The sequence below is a fragment of the Antechinus flavipes genome, chromosome 3 (genome assembly GCF_016432865.1).
Source record: "Antechinus flavipes isolate AdamAnt ecotype Samford, QLD, Australia chromosome 3, AdamAnt_v2, whole genome shotgun sequence".
Classification (NCBI taxonomy): Eukaryota; Metazoa; Chordata; class Mammalia; order Dasyuromorphia; family Dasyuridae; genus Antechinus; species Antechinus flavipes.
The window spans coordinates 610,227,465-610,244,053 of record NC_067400.1 but is presented as its reverse complement, the minus strand read 5'-3'; the positions used below and the strand labels follow the sequence as shown (position 1 = coordinate 610,244,053).

General features: G+C 62.3%; 1 protein-coding gene and 1 long non-coding RNA gene across 16 annotated transcripts in view; one reads left to right on the top strand and one right to left on the bottom strand.

The window, feature by feature from the left end:
* Positions 1–1,205: 1,205 nt before the first annotated feature.
* Positions 1,206–16,589, bottom strand: part of DVL1 (dishevelled segment polarity protein 1) — a 41,560-nt gene continuing 26,176 nt past the window's right edge. The window contains exons 4-16 of one of the 4 annotated variants that reach the window (XM_051988840.1): positions 15,031–15,143; positions 14,512–14,644; positions 14,173–14,266; positions 13,962–14,031; positions 13,348–13,487; positions 11,763–11,839; positions 11,601–11,668; positions 10,364–10,513; positions 8,583–8,714; positions 7,340–7,507; positions 5,858–6,064; positions 3,962–4,008; positions 3,251–3,346 (exon numbers count right to left, since the gene is read on the bottom strand). In XM_051988840.1, coding sequence (XP_051844800.1) covers positions 3,998–4,008; positions 5,858–6,064; positions 7,340–7,507; positions 8,583–8,714; positions 10,364–10,513; positions 11,601–11,668; positions 11,763–11,839; positions 13,348–13,487; positions 13,962–14,031; positions 14,173–14,266; positions 14,512–14,644; positions 15,031–15,143 — 1,363 coding nt within the window. In that variant the 3' untranslated portion in view covers positions 3,251–3,346; positions 3,962–3,997. Of the gene's footprint in view, positions 3,347–3,961; positions 4,009–5,392; positions 6,065–7,339; positions 7,508–8,582; positions 8,715–10,363; positions 10,514–11,600; positions 11,669–11,762; positions 11,840–13,347; positions 13,488–13,961; positions 14,032–14,172; positions 14,267–14,511; positions 14,645–15,030; positions 15,144–16,589 lie in introns of those variants that run through there. The other 3 variants (XM_051988837.1, XM_051988838.1, XM_051988839.1) reach the window with 3 other exon arrangements.
* LOC127556019 (uncharacterized) lies at positions 11,847–13,338 on the top strand. Of its 12 annotated transcripts, none has more exons than XR_007952336.1 (5): positions 11,848–11,923; positions 11,994–12,017; positions 12,183–12,206; positions 12,373–12,583; positions 12,651–13,338. It is a non-coding gene; the product is annotated as an uncharacterized LOC127556019 (long non-coding RNA). The 12 variants fall into 12 exon arrangements; XR_007952342.1 differs by adding an exon at positions 12,604–12,627 and having other exon boundaries at positions 11,848–12,017; positions 12,160–12,206; positions 12,373–12,560; positions 12,674–13,338; XR_007952339.1 differs by lacking the exon at positions 11,994–12,017 and having other exon boundaries at positions 11,847–11,946.

The window sequence follows — 16,589 nt, the reverse complement described above, 5'->3', positions numbered from 1 at the left end:
GATCTGGGGCCCCAAGGATTATCCCAGAGATTCTCCAGCCCAACTTCTTCATTCAGATCATACAGGCCATACATATATAACCTATGGCCATGAAGGTCATATAGACACTGAAGCCCACAGTGGTTGTGACTTGCCCGAGATCACACAGCTAGCAAGCCACAAAGGTGGGATTTGAACCCGGGTTCTTTGTTGCGAGGGTCAGCCCTCTTTCCCCCACATATGTCCGGGAAGTCCACCTAGAATCAGTTTTGTTGTATGTGGCTTAACTCTCACCCCAGGTCAGCTCAAGGCTCTGCTCTCTCTTTCTTCATCGCTAGCGGTAGATAGGAGCTCGGGAAAGACAGGCTCATCCTAGCATCGGCCTGAGCCAGAGAATTATGGATCATCCACTCCCATTACTACCACCCTTTTTGCCCTCCTCCAGAACAGAAAAGGAGGCAACTGGGAACTCTGGAGAAAGGAGGGGGGCCTTAGGGGCTCAAACTCTTTAGGTCATGACCAGGAAGCCTCAGGTCAGAGAGGACCTTGTCTTACAAGTGTTTCTGGTCTCACGTGAGCCTTAGCCCAGATTTGGGGTTATATGGGGGTCACGGATGGCCCAGGGATAAGACAGGAGTCAGGGAGCCAGTGGTGCAGACACAGTTACAGGTGCAGGAGATGGAGCCCCATGGACAGCAGCTCTCCCGGATGGAAAATGAGCACCTTCAAGTGGGAGGTTCGCATTCATTATTAGAATGAAACCTTTCAGCACCACGGACAGCACTTCCGTAGGGGCCAGGGACTTCCTCCAACCTAGGAACAAAGGAAGTCCCCCAAAAGGTAGCAATTAGGAAGACATCCGAGTCTAGAAGCAGCTAGGTGATACCGTGGCTAGAGCCCTAAGCCTGGAGTTAGAGAGACCTGAATTCAAATGTGGCCCCAGACACTTAAGCTGTCACTTAAGACCCTCAGAAAGGGTCATCCCGTTTGCCTCAGTTTCTCCATTTGTAAAAAATGAGCTGGAGAAGGAAGTTGTGTGACCCTCAGCAAGGGCCACCCTGTTCGCCTCAGTTTCTCCATTTGTAAAAAATGAGCTGGAGAAGGACTCCAGTTATCTTTACCGAGAAAACCCCAAACTACTGAAATGATGGAACAACGATAACGAGCAAGTCTGGAAAAACTTTCCAAAAAGCTCCATGGAAAAGAAAAGACAGGAGACCAAGGAATCACATAAAATTAAAAGCTTTTTTTTTTTTAAGTGTTTAAAATAGCATTTACACGGAAGCGGCATTTACACGGATGCAGCTATATATTAACTATACAGACACTTGGGCTTTGATACAATATCTACAGAATCGAATCCTGTGGAAGCGAGACACTGGACAGGAAGTGGGCCGGGCACACCTGAGGCCAGGTGAGGGGGCCGGGCCGGACACACCTGGAAACAGGCGGGGGGGAGGGGCACTGCGGAGACAAGAGCCCGGGGGGAGGGGCGTGCATTATTTCTTCACCTTAGTCCCCGCCCCCCCTTCTGTACATACGCAGTCTCGCGTGGTTTCTGCCAATCACTGCTTAGAGTAATGTTGCCCTTGAAAAACAAACCATGCTCATTCAGTTAATGCAAACAAAGCAAACAGGAAGGCGAGCCTGCGGAGTCCCCTCCGTTCTCGGCCCGCGGACCCTGCCCCTGCTGCCCGCCCCTGCCGCCACCTGCTCTCCTCTCCGCCTCACGGGCCGGGGCTGGGGGAACCGGGGCAAACTCGGCCAGCTACGGGAGGGGACCTGCCGCGGTGCGTCTCGGCCCTGTCAGGGATACCGGGGAGGGGGACCCGCCCTCAAGGCCTGGTGCAATAAATAAATAAATAAGACAGCACTGTTAGGGCTCCCCCAAACCACTGGGGGGGCGGGAGTGGGGATGATTCACTCCCAAATTCAGATTTGGAGAACTGGGGGAGCCGAAACTTTCCTCCCACCACTGTCTCCCCGCCCCCCCCCCCCAAATCGCTGCCGACCGTGCCGCAGCCGGGCAGGGGACGGCCCGCCTGACTTCTCGGCTGGGACACCCAGGGGACAAGAGAACAAGGTCGAGAAGAGAGCCGAGGCGCGTCGGGACGGAGGGGAGAGGCTCAGGGCGGGGGGAGGCGGAGCTCCCTAGACGGGGAGGGACTACTTCTCATTGCGGATGAGACACCCTGAAGCTTGGATCTCCAGGTCACCCTCTGACCAGGGGCCGGGAGCATCATCACCCCGCTCCCCTCACGGGCAGCCGTTAGAGACACGCAGGGCTGAGCCTTTCCCAACTCCCAAGCCCGCCCCCAAACACCCCGATCTGATCAGGCTGGAAGCCCGGGTCACCCACAGGCCTTGGGCCGGAGCCTGGGCCACCCCGGGGCTCGCTCCCTCTCGCTTCGGCCAAGCTAGCTCCTCCCTCCAGAACTCTGGCGCCCAGTGAACGGCCCGTGGCCCACTGCGAGCTCCAGGGGAAGGGACAGAACACGAGCCCCGTGTCCCACCCACCCAGGGCGCTCTTTGGCCGAGAAGCCGAGTGAGCCAGAAAGGGCCTTGGAGCTCATCCACTCCTACCGCTAACGTGGGCGGATGAGACACTGAGACCCTGAGGAAAGCGGCAGAGCCCCCGTACCCGTGACTGCTGGGGGCCGCTGGCGCCTGGGTCCCTCCCGCATGCCGGCTGGGGGCTCTGGCCCGGCCTGAGAGACAGGAAGGGGAAGAGGAATCGGAGCTGCTGGGAATCCGAGGCCCACCCGCCGCGGCTTCTGGGCTGGGTGCTGTCCTCTGGGCACTGAGGGGGGATCTAGGTAGCAAGCCTGCTGAAGGGGGGATTTGGCACTTCCCCCTCCGTGACGGGGCTCCGCCGTTATTGTCCTTTTCACCAAAACCTTCAAATCCTCCTCCAAAGACGTGACCCCGGGTGGGGGAAGGGAAGTCTGAAGGCACTTTCTCCCTTACATGATGTCCACGAAGAACTCGCAGGGGTTGCCCATGGCCTTCTGGAAGGACTGGCGGCTGCCAGTGAGCTCGGGGGGCACCGCGGCCAGCTCGCGCACAGGTGGGCCCCCGGGGGGGCCGCTGAGCGTAGTCAGCGCCCTGGTGCCCGCCTTGGGCAGGGGGTGCAGTGGGGGCAGACCGGGGGCACCGGCAGAGAGCTGGCTCCGGGGGCTGCTGCCCCGGCTGAGCTGGCTGGGTGGGCGCTCCCGCCGGCCCCCGCTGCCCGTCGCACTGCGCACCGTGTGCTCCGACTCACTGCTGCCCCCACTGCCCCCGGCCCCTGTCCGGCGCTCCTTCTCCCGCCCCAGTGCCCGCCGGCTGCTCTCGCTGGCGCTCCTGTTCGAGCCGCTGCTCCTGCTTCCTACAGAGACAGAGGAGGAAGGGGGAGTGGTACATCAAGGCTGGTCCTGCGCCCAGCAGTTACTGCCACAGCGCCCACTGTGGGGCAGGGGAGAGCCATGCAGAGACACCACAGCCCCGTGACCCCTCCCTCAGCAGCCAGAGCAGATTGGGGGGGTGGGGAGAGGAAACATGCAAACCCAGCAAAGGCATGAAATGGGGGTGGGTGGGGAGGAGGGAGGGCTCCATGGGACAGTGATCACCAAAGTAGACTCAGTGACCTCGCCAACCCTCCCCCCGCAGGCCCTCTGTCCCACGACACTCGGTCCGGCCAGCGGTCAGGGTTTCCCGGCACTGTGTAAGGACGGGGGTTCTCAGTTCTGCCAATGGGAAACGGGCACCGAGTGGGGGAACAACACCCCCACGCCCAGCGGGAAGGGCCCTCCCACGTCCTGTGCGGCTGGAGAGACCCCCTCACGGGAGCAATGGGCCTGCGGGCCGAGGGGCCCTGCCTGGGCAGCTCCGGTGGCACCTGAGAACACCACCTCGGAGCCCGGCCTCGCCACGGCGCCTCTGCCGGGGGCAGCACGGGCATCTCGGGGGCATGCCATGGCGCCGACCCCATCCACAGGCTTACCCGTCCCCCAGAGGCATCCCCTCCGCTAGGAGTCCTTCAGTCTAATGCTTGCTCAGCACAAAACAAGGGAATAATACCAAGTTATACATTAGCAAGCGCTGCGTCCCCGCCAGGGCCCAGGGCAGAGCCAGTGCTGGGCCCCCGGAGGCCTCCCACCCCACTGCTCTGGGACGTGGCGCGCGGCTCCTCAGCCGGTGGGCTTCCTTGGTCAACCCCACCTTCCACCAAGCGAGTCACTCAGGGCCGGGCTTACTGAGAAGCAACCTGTGCCCTGGGCACACCCTGGGCCCCGCACTGAGGGCTCGCGGACAGGTCCTCGCGCCGACATTTTACGGCTGAAGAAACTGAGGACGGGCGACCCATCCAAGCCAGAGGGAGGAATGGCGGAGCTGGGGGCAGAACCTGGGTTCTGCTTCCCGAGTCAATGATCTTTTGCAGTCGGGCTTCGGGCAGCACGCTCAGGGCCTCCAGGACAACCTCGGGGACGCATGGGACACCCTCCCCCTCCCTGGCGGCAGATCCAGGCACCCCCACGTCTGAAGGACGTGTCCCCCCCGCCCTCGGGGTAGATGCTGCCATCTGAGACTGAGCCAGCCCCGCGCCAATGGCTCCATCGCCTTCCCCGTCAGTCTCCAAATCCGTAAATCATCCTATACAAAGCCCCCTCCTGGGGCAGCTAGTGGCGCAGTGGATGGAGCACCAGCCCTGACATCAGGAGGACCTGAGTTCAGATCTGGCCTCAGACACTTAACACTTCCTGGTGTGTGACCCTCAGCAAGTCACTTAACCCCAATTGCCTCAGGAAAAAAAAATAACAACAAAAGCCCCTGCTTCCCTTCCCCCACCGCCCTCCCAACATGCTCCACTCTCGAACCCACGTCCCCATCCGGGCCTTCGCCCCCTTCCTGCCCCAGCACTCTGACCCACCCCCGCCTGCTCTGTCCATCTCTGGTCCCTCCTGCGGAGGTTGGGGCTAAAACCTCCCCAACTCCTAGGCCCGAAAGGTGTCTCCTGCGCCCAAACAGAAAACCCGAGCAGGGAGCGGCCGGGCGCCCAGAAAGGGAGCCAGCGCAACCACAAGGCTTGGAGTCTGGGGCGGGGGGGCTGCCCTCTGACGTAGACAAAGGGAAGCAGCACGGATGCCGGCCTGGCCAGGAAGACACGGATTCAAAACTAGCCTCTGCTGTTCACTCACTATGGGACCCTGGGTAAGTCACGCAACCTCAGCTTTAGTTCCTCATCTGTAAAATGGGTGACACTACCCTCCCTGAAACCGCTGACCCTCCTCCTATGGGGGCCTGCTCCCCCATCCATCCCCTCCCCCCAGCACGCGGGGCACCTCCCTGTCCCCCTGGCCACAGGGCAGAGCCACTCACCCGCCCCCAAGCCGCCCCACCCCAGCTCGCCCTCCTCCGGGAAGCCGGCCCTGATGGTGGGGGGCCCAAGGGGCTCCTCTCCCTGCTCTCTGCCCCCCTCCGGACCCCTCCCACCAGACACCACTGACCCCGGGCCTCTGACGTCCGCAAGCCACGTCTCACGGGGAAGGAGAGCCGGGGGTCAGGGCTCAGGCCATGCTGCCCCTCCCGGCTCCTCCACAGCACGGGGCTAGACACACAGAGGACTCGGAAAACACTGGCTCGGCTGAGCTAGGAGCGCCCGGGCTGGGCCGGCCCCGGGGTCACCCGGCTCCGGGGGCTACGTCCGAGGGGGGGGAGGGTGTGTCGCGGGCGGGGAGGCGTCCCCGCTGACACTCAGCCGAGGAAGCCCAGCCTTTAGGGAGCGCGTGGGAGGGAGGTGCGGGACAGCAGCAGAAACAGGAGGGAGAAGCTGACGGCCAGGGCCTGGGGGAGCCCGGGAAGGCGCGGGGGGCTACGCGTCGGGCTCCGGGGGCCTCACCTTCGCTCTGCTGGCTCCCTGCGCTCCCGCTCCCGTAGCTGAAGCCCGGGTCCTGGTAGGCGGGTGGGAAGCCCGGGGGAGGCACGGGGTAGGGGTAAGAGTACCCCTGCCCCACGGGCCACGGGGCCGCAGGGTGGGGGAGCGGGGCCAGCGTGTCCTGGTCCGAGGCTCCACCAGAACCGTTGTTGAGATTGAGCGCCGCCAGATCTGGGAAAGGAAGCAGAGAGGGGAAGGGGCTGGAATCAGGTCCCGCTCACGATGCTCCAGCTCTGGGGCTGCCCCCGTTAGGGTGGGAGCCCCTGGAGGGTGGGGACCAGCTCCTGCCCTTCTCTGTAATCTCAGGGCTCACTACGCGTCTGGCATACAGCAGGTGCTTAATGAGAGCTGCCAGCCGACTGACTCAACAGAGCGAGAAGAGCTCCTTCTTCTGGCCCAACCCCACCAGGGCAGGAGGCTACTGGACACGTAGCACATTGGGGGTCACCTCCCCCAACCGCTACAGACCTTTCTTCCCCACAATTTGAATCTCTCACCTGGAACAGAACAGAACAAAGAGCCCTAAGATGGGGTTCTGGGGGGCTGGTTCAGCTATGGGAGCTGCTGTGGGAGCATGGGCCCCCCAAGATCTATTTCCTTCTCTGGAGGACATGAGCGAAGGAGCTGGTCAGGGCTACATTTCATGGTGGGGGCTCTGTCCAGATCTGCTTCCTCTCACAGAGTCCTAGTCTCCCCACATCACATCTCAAGGATTATCCCCCAGGACCTTGGTTCTGCTCCTAGAAGGGGCAGGTCAGCCCCAGGGACTACAGCTGTACCCCTAGAAGGGGCAGGTCAGCCCCAGGGACCACAGCTGTACCCCTAGAAGGGGCAGGTCAGCCCCAGGGACCACAACTGTACCCTTAGAAGGGGCGGGTCAGCCCCAGGGACCACAGCTGTACCCCTAGAAGGGGCAGGTCATTCCCAGGGACCATAGCTTCACCCCTAGAAGGAGCAGGTCAGCCCCGGGGACCACGGCTCTACTCTGAGCCTAAAGGCTTTCAGAGAAAAGGCCAAAAGGTCCTCTCCCCCAATAATAATAATGTGCAAATAGAATTATTAAAGCTACAAACACACATATATACATGGTACCTTAAGATTTACAAAGCACTTCACAAGTATTTCATTGATCCGGACCCAAGCCCGGGAGGGAGTTTCTATTATCTCTATTTTAGGGATAAGCCAATTGAGGCGGGCAGCATTTACACAGCCTGCCCAGAGTTACACAGCTAGCAAATATCTGAGGCTACATTTGAATTCGGGTCTTTCTGACTCTGGGCCCGGAGCTCCATTTTACAAAGGGGGAAACTGAGGCAGGGGGCAGTCACTCGCCCAGAGCCCCGCAGCCAGATTCGGGCCTTCCTGAGCACTTCTCGTAACCTCCTTCCCTCCCGACACCTCCCCCACCCACACGCCAGCCCTCGCCGGGCCCTGGCCCACGCTTACTGCTGCACAGGTCACCGAAGACGTAATAGCACTGCTCGGAGAAGGTGATCTTGTTCACGGTGTGCCTCAGGTAGCCGTGTTTCAGCATGCTGCTGGCGTACTTGCGGGCCTCCCGCCGGTCTTTGAAGCCCTCCACGTGTGTGTAAAGCCAGTCCACCACATCTGCCCCTGTAAAAGGAAAGGACGGGCGGAAGATGGAGGCAGGGGACGTTGTCAGGGACCTTCTCTGCCCTCTGACATGACTCCTGCAGAGCCCTCCAGTACAGTCAGGTCTCACAGCAGGCAACACAGACAAGCAAGGTGGATGGATGAATGCCCATAAAAGTAATGATAATTCAGTTTCTACAGCAAGTCAAGCCCTCTCCCATAACCTCACCCCTTGGACCCATGAGGAATGTAGTGAATTCTTAGTATCCCCATCTAACAGACAACAAAACTGAGACCCAGGAAAGGAGGGTTACTTTCTGCGCCACTCGTAGCCAAACTGGAAATCAGACCCAGGTCTCTTGCCTGCAAGTGCAGTCCTTTCTCCTCGCTGGCCTTGGGCCAAGGTCTGGGCTGTTCTTTTCTCCAAGTCTGAACACACCTCCATAATGGCCAGCCCTGTCGGCTCGGCAGCCACAATCTCGGAGCCATTCCCTTCACTCCATTCACAGACGCATCACCCAAGTTCAAATTCTCCACATCTGTCCCCGCCTCCAGCCTCCTCTCAAAAGTCAAAGGGCTTTTCCTAAAGCACAACTCTGACCAAACCCATTCTACTGCCGCCCCCCAAAAATCCAAGTCCTCTGCTCTTTAAAACCCCTTCATAAAGCCTACAGCTTCTCTCCACGGGGCAGCTGCTCACAGTTACCCTTTCCTGCAATTTCCCGCCTGTCAGAAACTCCGCATTTTGGCTCCCGTGGCCTACTTGCCGCTCCCTGTACACGTCCTCTATCTCCTCCCTCTGCGCCTTTGTCCAATCTCTTCCCCATTCCCTTCCTCCTCCCTTTCACCGCAGAGAAGTCCTAGATGTCTTTCAGCTCAAGGGCCGTCTCAGCCGATTCAGATCCCAGAGCTCCTAGGACCTTCCCTTGGAAATCACTTTGCAAGTGCTTAATAAACACTGTGAGTTGAACCCAGATTTCCAGCCCCGCTCCCCACTCGCAGCCTTCTAACCCTCAGAGCAGGGGGTGGGTTCTCCCCCTTCTCTTCCCCACAGCCGTGCCCAGTTTCCCCGGGCCCTGGGCGAGCGCTGACTCACCGATGACCGCGTTTGAGATAGTGATTTTCAGCCACATCCGGTCCCGTATCTCAAGGCCCGAGTCTGGAAGCTGCATGACTTTCACGATGGCCCCCATGTCACTCTTCACAGTCAGGGGAGATTCCTCGAGTTCTGAAAGGGAGACACATCCCCTGCGTCCCTCAGCCTGGATGGGCCGGGAGGGGGAAGCCCGTTCTTCCTGCACTACCTTCCCCCGTCACCGGCCCTCACCGGCGGTGGGCCACGTGCTGGGACCTCTGCCGTGGCCTCCAGTTCCAGTTCTTCCCAGAAACATTTGGATACCCCCCTCCCCGGTCACGACTTATTCTCTCAGGCCTCTGGGTCCTGCCCACGGCGCCCCTTTCTTAGACAAGGCCCTTCAGGGAGTAGGACGAAGCTCCTTTTGCCCACATGCCCTCCCTCCCTCCCACCCATGGCCCATGCGGCCCCAGGCTTCTGGCCCACCACAAGCCAGCTCTGGTCAAGTTAGTCTTGTTAGTCGGGGAGGTGGGGGGAAGTAGGGACGGACCAACCCAGCCTGGGACACCAGGGGCATCCATCCCCCGATGCTGCCTTATTCCTGAGCATCCCCGACCCCCCTGCCTCCACCCCGACTTGTTCAGGCCCAGCTGAATGGAGGTGACAGCAGGAACCTCAAAGGTTAAACTCTGGTCCCCCCACAAACACATAAGCATCTCCATGGAGACCCAAGCACACGGGCTGCTGGGGGTAGGGTAAGCTTGCATGTCAGACCAGGTGCATGCGTGTCCGTGTAACTGCTGTGCAAACGTGCACACGTATAGAGGAAGGTGTGGGATCCTGTGTGCACAAGATTGTATGCAAGAAAGCTCACAGGCAGGAGTGTGGGCGGGCAGACAGGCTAGGTGCACGTGTGTGTGTGTAGGCAGGTGTGTGAGCACGCAGATTGAGAACCTGGGTACCTGCAGGTATGTGCACAGCCGGGTGCACAGGTGTGAGTACAATATGTGTGCGAGCCTGTGGGCATGTGCATGTGCAAAGGCAGGTGTGTGAGCCTGGGTGTGCATATGTGTGCATGGGCAGATGTTCAAGCTTGTGTGCATGTGCACAGGCAGGTGTGCAAGCCTGTGTGTGCGTATGTGTGCATGGGCAGGTGTGCAAGCCTGTGTGTATGTGCAAAGGTAGGTGTGCAAGCCTCTGTACACATGCATATGCAAAGGCAGGTGTGTGAGCCTGGGTGTGCATATGTGTGCATGAGCAAGTGTGCGAGCCAGTGTCCATGTACATATGCAAAGGCAGGTGTGCAAGCCTAGGTGCACGTATGTGTGCATGGGCAGGTGTGCAAGCCTTTGTGCATGTGCAAAGGCAGATGTGTGAGCCTGGGTGTGCATATGTGTGCATGGGCAGGTGTTCAAATCTCAGTGCACATATGTCTATATGTGCCTATATGTGTGATCCTGGCTGTACGTGGTGCATGTGTGTGTGCATAGGCAGGTCTGTGGATCTAAGTACACAAGTATGCATGTGTGCAAGCAGGTATGTGAGCCTGGGTGTCATGTGTCTGCAGCCAGGTGGTGTGCGTGTGGGTGTGCATGTGTGTGTGCAGACAAGTGCAAGCTTGGGTGCACATATGTGCATGTGTGCAGGTGGGTGTGCGAGCCTGGGTGTGCATGCGTGTGTACAGGTGAGTGTGCGAGCCCGTGTGCACACGTCAGTCAGCACCATGGGCTGGGCTCCCAGTTCGGGGCCCGTCTCGCTCGAGGCCCGGCTCTGCCCCCTGGGGCGTCTGAGCCGCCACTTACTTTCTGCATCAGGAATAGAGCTTGTTAGTGAGGAGCTGGTGGATGTGATGGTGCTCATGGAGGGGCTCGTACCGTAGCGGGGGAACGTTCCCGTCAGCGCCGCCGTGTGCGACAGCCACGCGGCCGGGTCGATGGGCCGCACCGGGTCAGCTGTGGTGGTGCCCCCCGGGCCGGGGAGGAGGAGGGAAGAGGGAAAGACACAGACAGAAGGACAGACAGATGGGAGGGGGAGATGGAATGGAAAGACAGACGGACAGATAGGAGGGGGAAGACGGAATGGAGAGACAGACGGACAGATGGGAGGGGGAGATGGAATGGACAGACAGACGGACAGATGGGAGGGGGAGACGGAATGGAGAGACAGACGGACAGATGGGAGGGGGAGATGGAATGGACAGACAGACGGACAGATGGGAGGGGGAGATGGAATGGACAGACAGACGGACAGATGGGAGAGGGAGATGGAATGGACAGACAGACGGACAGATGGGAGGGGGAAGACGGAATGGAGAGACAGACGGGCAGGGAGTAAGAGAGGGACAGATGGGGGTGTGACAGACGGTCAAACCAGGAGTGACAGACAGGCGAGGAGGAGCAAGAGGGAATGAGAGGCAGAGAGTGTGGAGAACACAGAGAAAGTGGGAGGAGCGTGATGAGGGGGTGAGTGGGCAGGGGACAGATACACGAGCAGTAGACGTGGGCAGGTGTGTGGGAGGGATGGGAAAGAGATGGAAAAGGGGCAAAAGAGAAAGAATTAGGCCAGCATCGATCCCAGATCCCAGAGAATCCCAGAAATCTTCTCCCTCCCTCCCTCCCTCCCTGTCGCTCCCCCGGGGAGGAGCCAGCAGCACCTGCCAAACGTTTCTTAGAACAAACCAGAACCGCCGAGCCCGGCCTTCAAAGCCTGCTGCCACAGCTCTCCTCGGCCTGGCTCCGGCCTCCACGCCGGGGCTCTGACCCTGCTTTCCGGACTCCCCTCACTCCTCCAGGAAGTCTTCCCCATTAGCACCCAGTCCCCCGGGAGGGTCCCCCCAGCCCTGCAGCTCCTCTGAGGGGAGGGGGCTCCCTCTGGCCCCCGGTGTACAGCACGAGGAGGGTTGGATTTGGGTCTGGGGGGGAGCTAAGGAGCGATGTGAGAATCACCCTGGAAGCAGGGGTGGTCCCCCGGGAGGCCCAGCGAGGTCCCCCCGACCTCAAGCGGAGAAGGAAGAGATGGGACCTAGAAGGCAGCACTTACCCCGAGGGATGGTGAAGTAGCTCCTGGGCGTGGGGTCCCAGCACTTGGCCACCGTGAGGCTGATGGGTCTGAAGGGGAGGCAGACAGGTCCCGGTCACGGCCCCCTACACAGCCAGGGCCGCCCTCCCCTTGGTCCCCGCCCTGCAGACCCCGACCACTCACCCGGGCTTGGAGACGATCTCCCGCAGCACTCGCACGGCGTCGTCGTTGCTCATGTTCTCAAAATTGACATCATTCACCTGGGAGGGGAGAGGTGCCAGTGAGGGGCGGGCAGAGGTGCCAGTGAGGGGCGGGCAGAGGTGCCAGTGAGGGGGCAGGCAGAGGTGCCAGTGAGGGGCGGGCAGAGGTGCCAGTGAGGGGGCGGGCAGAGGTGCCAGTGAGGGGTAGGCAGAGGTGCCAGTGAGGGGGCAGGCAGAGGTGCCAGTGAGGGGGCGGGCAGAGGTGCCAATGAGGGGTGGGCAGAGGTGCCAGTGAGGGGGCGGGCAGAGGTGCCAGTGAGGGGGCGGGCAGAGGTGCCAGTGAGGGGGCGGGCAGAGGTACCAGTGAGGAGCGGGCAGAGGTGCCAGTGAGGGGTAGGCAGAGGTGCCAGTGAGGGGGCAGGCAGAGGTGCCAGTGAGGGGGCGGGCAGAGGTGCCAATGAGGGGTGGGCAGAGGTGCCAGTGAGGGGGCGGGCAGAGGTGCCAGTGAGGGGGCGGGCAGAGGTGCCAGTGAGGGGGCGGGCAGAGGTGCCAGTGAGGGGGCGGGCAGAGGTACCAGTGAGGAGCGGGCAGAGGTGCCAGTGAGGGGGCAGGCAGAGGTGCCAGTGAGGAGCGGGCAGAGGTGCCAGTGAGGGGGCAGGCAGAGGTGCCAGTGAGGAGCGGGCAGAGGTGCCAGTGAGGGGGCAGGCAGAGGTGCCAGTGAGGAGCGGGCAGAGGTGCCAGTGAGGAGCGGGCAGAGGTGCCAGTGAGGGGGCAGGCAGAGGTGCCAGTGAGGAGCGGGCAGAGGTGCCAGTGAGGAGGCAGAGGTGCCAGTGAGGGGGCAGGCAGAGGTGCCAGTGAGGAGTGGGCAGAGGTGCCAGTGAGGGGTGGGCAGAGGTGCCAGTGAGGGGGCAGGCAGAGGTGCCAGTGAGGGGGCGGGCAGAGGTGCCAGTGAGGGGATGGGGAGAGGTGCCAGTGAGGGGCGGGCAGAAGTGCCAGTGAGGGGGTGGGCAGAGATGCCAGTGAGGGGATGGGCAGAGCACCCGAGGGGTGCGGTCCCGGCGGTTCTTCCCATTTCCCGGCTCTCCCAGGATATCGAGGCTTGGACCCTGGCCAAGCCCCTTCCCTCAGTTTCCTTCTCTGTACGATGGTGTGGGACCAGCTGGCTCCCCAGGTCCCCGGCGACCTTTCCCTTGCTCCTTTCCCTTCTTTCCTATCTCTTTCCCACGCTCCCCCTCTACCTGTCCGTGGCTGTCTCTCCCCGACCGTCTCAGCCCCTCCTCTCCCTGGTTTCTGCCCTTGCAGCCTGGAAGGCCCCCCCCATCTCTCCCTCCAGGCAGGGACTATTCATGCCTTCCTTGGTAGCCTCAGCCCTTAGCGTAGTGCCGGGACACAGCAGGCACTTAATAAATGCCTGCTGACTGACTGGTGTGGGTGCGAGTCTCGGTGCCCCGGGTGGCCGGAGTCACTGAGTGACGCTGCTCCCTGGCCCGGTGGTCGCTCAGAGGCCGAGAGCACGAGCCCGGCCAGGGGCTGGAGGGAGGGGAAGGTCCGGGGCCCGGGCGTCCCACCTGCAGCAGCATGTCCCCGGGTTCGATCCGGCCGTCGGCGGCCACCGCCCCCCCCTTCATGATGGAGCCGATGTAGATGCCGCCGTCTCCCCGGTCGTTGCTCTGCCCGACGATGCTGATGCCCAGGAAGTTGTACTTCTCTGGAGGAGGGGGGAAAGGGAACGGGGGCTGAGCCGGGGCTGAGCGGGGGCCGCCCAGTGCAGCCCCGGCCCAAATCCCCCCAGCTCAGATGCCCCCAGCCCAGAGCCCCCAGGCCCAGATCTCCCCAGCCCAGAGCCCCCCAGCCTGGGCTCCGGAACGGAATGCTGACCCCCTGGGAGGAACAGGGGCTGCAAACAGAGAGCAGGCTTATCTGGTGTCCCAGAGCCTGGGGGACACGGAGGGGACCCCTTCTTGCTTCTTTCAACCAAGCAGGTACTGGGGGAGCAGGCGGACAGGGGCAGGGAAGGGGCTGAAGCCCCTCAGAGAGCGAGGAACCCCGGCTTTGGGGACACAGGGAACTCTATGGTCCTGGCTTGGGCCTGGGAATGGGAGCCCTCGGGGGCCGGGAGCCGACTGCGTGCCCCTCCTGAGAGGGGCCGGGCAGGGGAGGACGGGCACCCATTCTGCCTTACCCATGTTGAGCGTGACCGTGATGATGTTCAGGGACATGGTAGAGTCCGTGATGCTACTGAATGAGGAGGACTGTGGGAACAGGAGGGAGGACGTTAGCAGGGGCCCCGTGCTCCCAGCCGCTCAGCCCCCTCCGCGGCCCCCAGCCGCCTTCGCCCCGTCTGGGCCCCTCCTACCTCCCGGCTCCCCCGTGCCCCCTCCTTGGTTTCCTACCCGGTCAATCTGGCGCATCCTTTGCTTTCTCCTCCGGCGCTTGTGCTTCCGGATGAGCCGTGACGAGGTGCTCTGCTCAGTGGAGCTGCTCAACCTGAGGACCCCCGGAGTTCTGTGAGTGCGCCCCAGCCCCCCCCGAGCCGGGGACCCCAACATCTCAGGGGGCAATCCCACCTGAGCCGGGGGCAGCCTCCCTCCCACTCCTGACTCAGACCCAGACCTTTCTCCCCTGGGACCCCCGGGACGCCGAGTCCCTCCAGACCCGAGCGGTGCAGCCCAGAGCCGGCCGCTCCCCTACCCGCAGAGCCCAACCCCAGCCACAGGGCGGCCCGGGCGCACCTGCTGGTGTCTTCGTCCTCCGAGTCGATGAAGCTGCTGGACTCCAGCTCGCTGCTCAGCACGGTGGAGGCGCTGTCGTAGGTGCCGGGCTCGCGGCGGCGCTCCAGTTTGGGGTGCCCATTGATGCGAGGGGCTGCAGCGGTCAGGGAGGGAGAGGGGGCTGACATCGGCGGCCGCGCCGGGAGCTTCCTTCCGATGGCGGCGACTGCGCCAAGACCCGCGGACTAACCCTGCGGCCGCCCGCGGCCCCCAAAGGGCTGGGAACGGGGCCGCTGCAGACCCCCAAAGGGGGCGGTGCCCTCCCGGCCAGCAGGGGGCCCTCCCCGAGGAGTGAAGCTGTGACAGGGGCTTCCCAGCACTTCGCCTCCTTCTCTGGGGAACGGGACAAACGCCCTCTGCGCCCCGAAGCCCCCGCCGCTGGCGCCCCCTGCCTCCTCCGGGGGGCCGTACGGGAGCTCAGAGCCGCTAATGGGCAGCGGAGGGGGGGCCTCCCACCCCAGCGGGCCCCCGCAGGCTCACCATCCTCGTGGCCCTCCCGGTTCCGCCGCCGGTGCCGGTCCCGCCGGTGGCTGACCACGGACTCCGTACCGGTCTCGTTGTCCAGCCCATCCCGGCTGCTGGCAGCATTGGGGCTGTGGGGAGGCCCAGAGCCGCATTACAGACCCCTCGTGGGAGCCCCCGACTACCCCCGGGGCCCTTCCTCCAGGGACAAGCCGGCCCAGGAACACGGCGGGAAGGCCTGGGGGGGGTGGGGGCTGGTGACTGTCCGGCCCCCACCTGTGGGCGTGGCCCAGGAACACGGCGGGAAGGCCTGGGGGGGGGGGGGCTGGTGTGCCCCGACTGTCCGGCCCCCACCTGCGGGCCGCCCCCCTGGAGTGTCAGCGCCTCGAGGGCAGGACCCTCCATGGGCTCAGGCTCCACACAGGCCTGGTGCCAGGGAGGCCCTGGTGAGCATCTGGCTGGCCCCGGCAGGCGCCAACACTGGCCTGAGGCGGGCGAGGCCTCTGTACTTCCGGGCCCTCGGGCTCCTCAGCTGTGAAATGAAGCTCCTGGAGGGTCTCTGAGGGCCCCATGAGCCCATGAAATGGGAAAGAAACTGGAGCCAGGGGCCCGGCCAGCAGAGGGCAGTGTAGGCCAATATCTGAGATCCAGGCCCCTAAGGCCAGTATAGAGGCCTATTATAGAGATATGGGTCCGGCCAGCAGAGGGCAGCGTTGAACAATCTCTGTGATCCAGGCCCCCAAGGCAGTATAGAGGCCTGTTATAGAGATATGGGCCCGGCCAGCAGAGGGCAGCGTTGAACAATCGCTATGATCCAGGTCCCCAAGGCCTCTCATGGAGCTACAGGTCCAGCCAGCAGAGGGCAGTGTAGGCCAATATCTGAGATCCAGGCCCCTAAGGCCAGTATAGAGGCCTGTTATAGAGCTATGGGCCCGGCCAGCAGAGGGCAGTGTAGGCCAATATGAGATCCGGGTCCCCAAGGCCTCTCATGGAGCTACGGGCCCGGCCAGCAGAGGGCAGTGTAGGCCAATATCTGAGATCCAGGCCCCTAAGGCCAGTATAGAGGCCTATTATAGAGATATGGGCCCGGCCAGCAGAGGGCAGCGTTGAACAATCTCTGTGATCCAGGTCCCCAAGGCCTCTCATGGAGCTACAGGTCCAGCCAGCAGAGGGCAGTGTAGGCCAATATCTGAGATCCAGGCCCCTAAGGCCAGTATAGAGGCCTATTATAGAGATATGGGCCCGGCCAGCAGAGGGCAGCGTTGAACAATCTCTGTGATCCAGGTCCCAAGGCCTCGGGCTGGCTGCTAACAGCCAAACACCAGCTGGGGGGGGGGGGGGGGGGGAATAAGGGAGGGGGGAGGGGATGGGACCCCGGCCAGAGCACTGTGTGCCATGAAACTCCCCCAGTTTGGGAAGAAGTTGGGGATGATGAGAGCTCGGGGAGGAGGATGGGAAGTGCTCCCCCGACTCACGGCCGGCAGCTTCCTGTTATAAGAGTCTTCTTGCCGGGCTCAGTCATTTGTAATCTGCTGAAAGGCTCCGAGTGTTCTGAGCCCCCTCAAAATCCGGTGCTC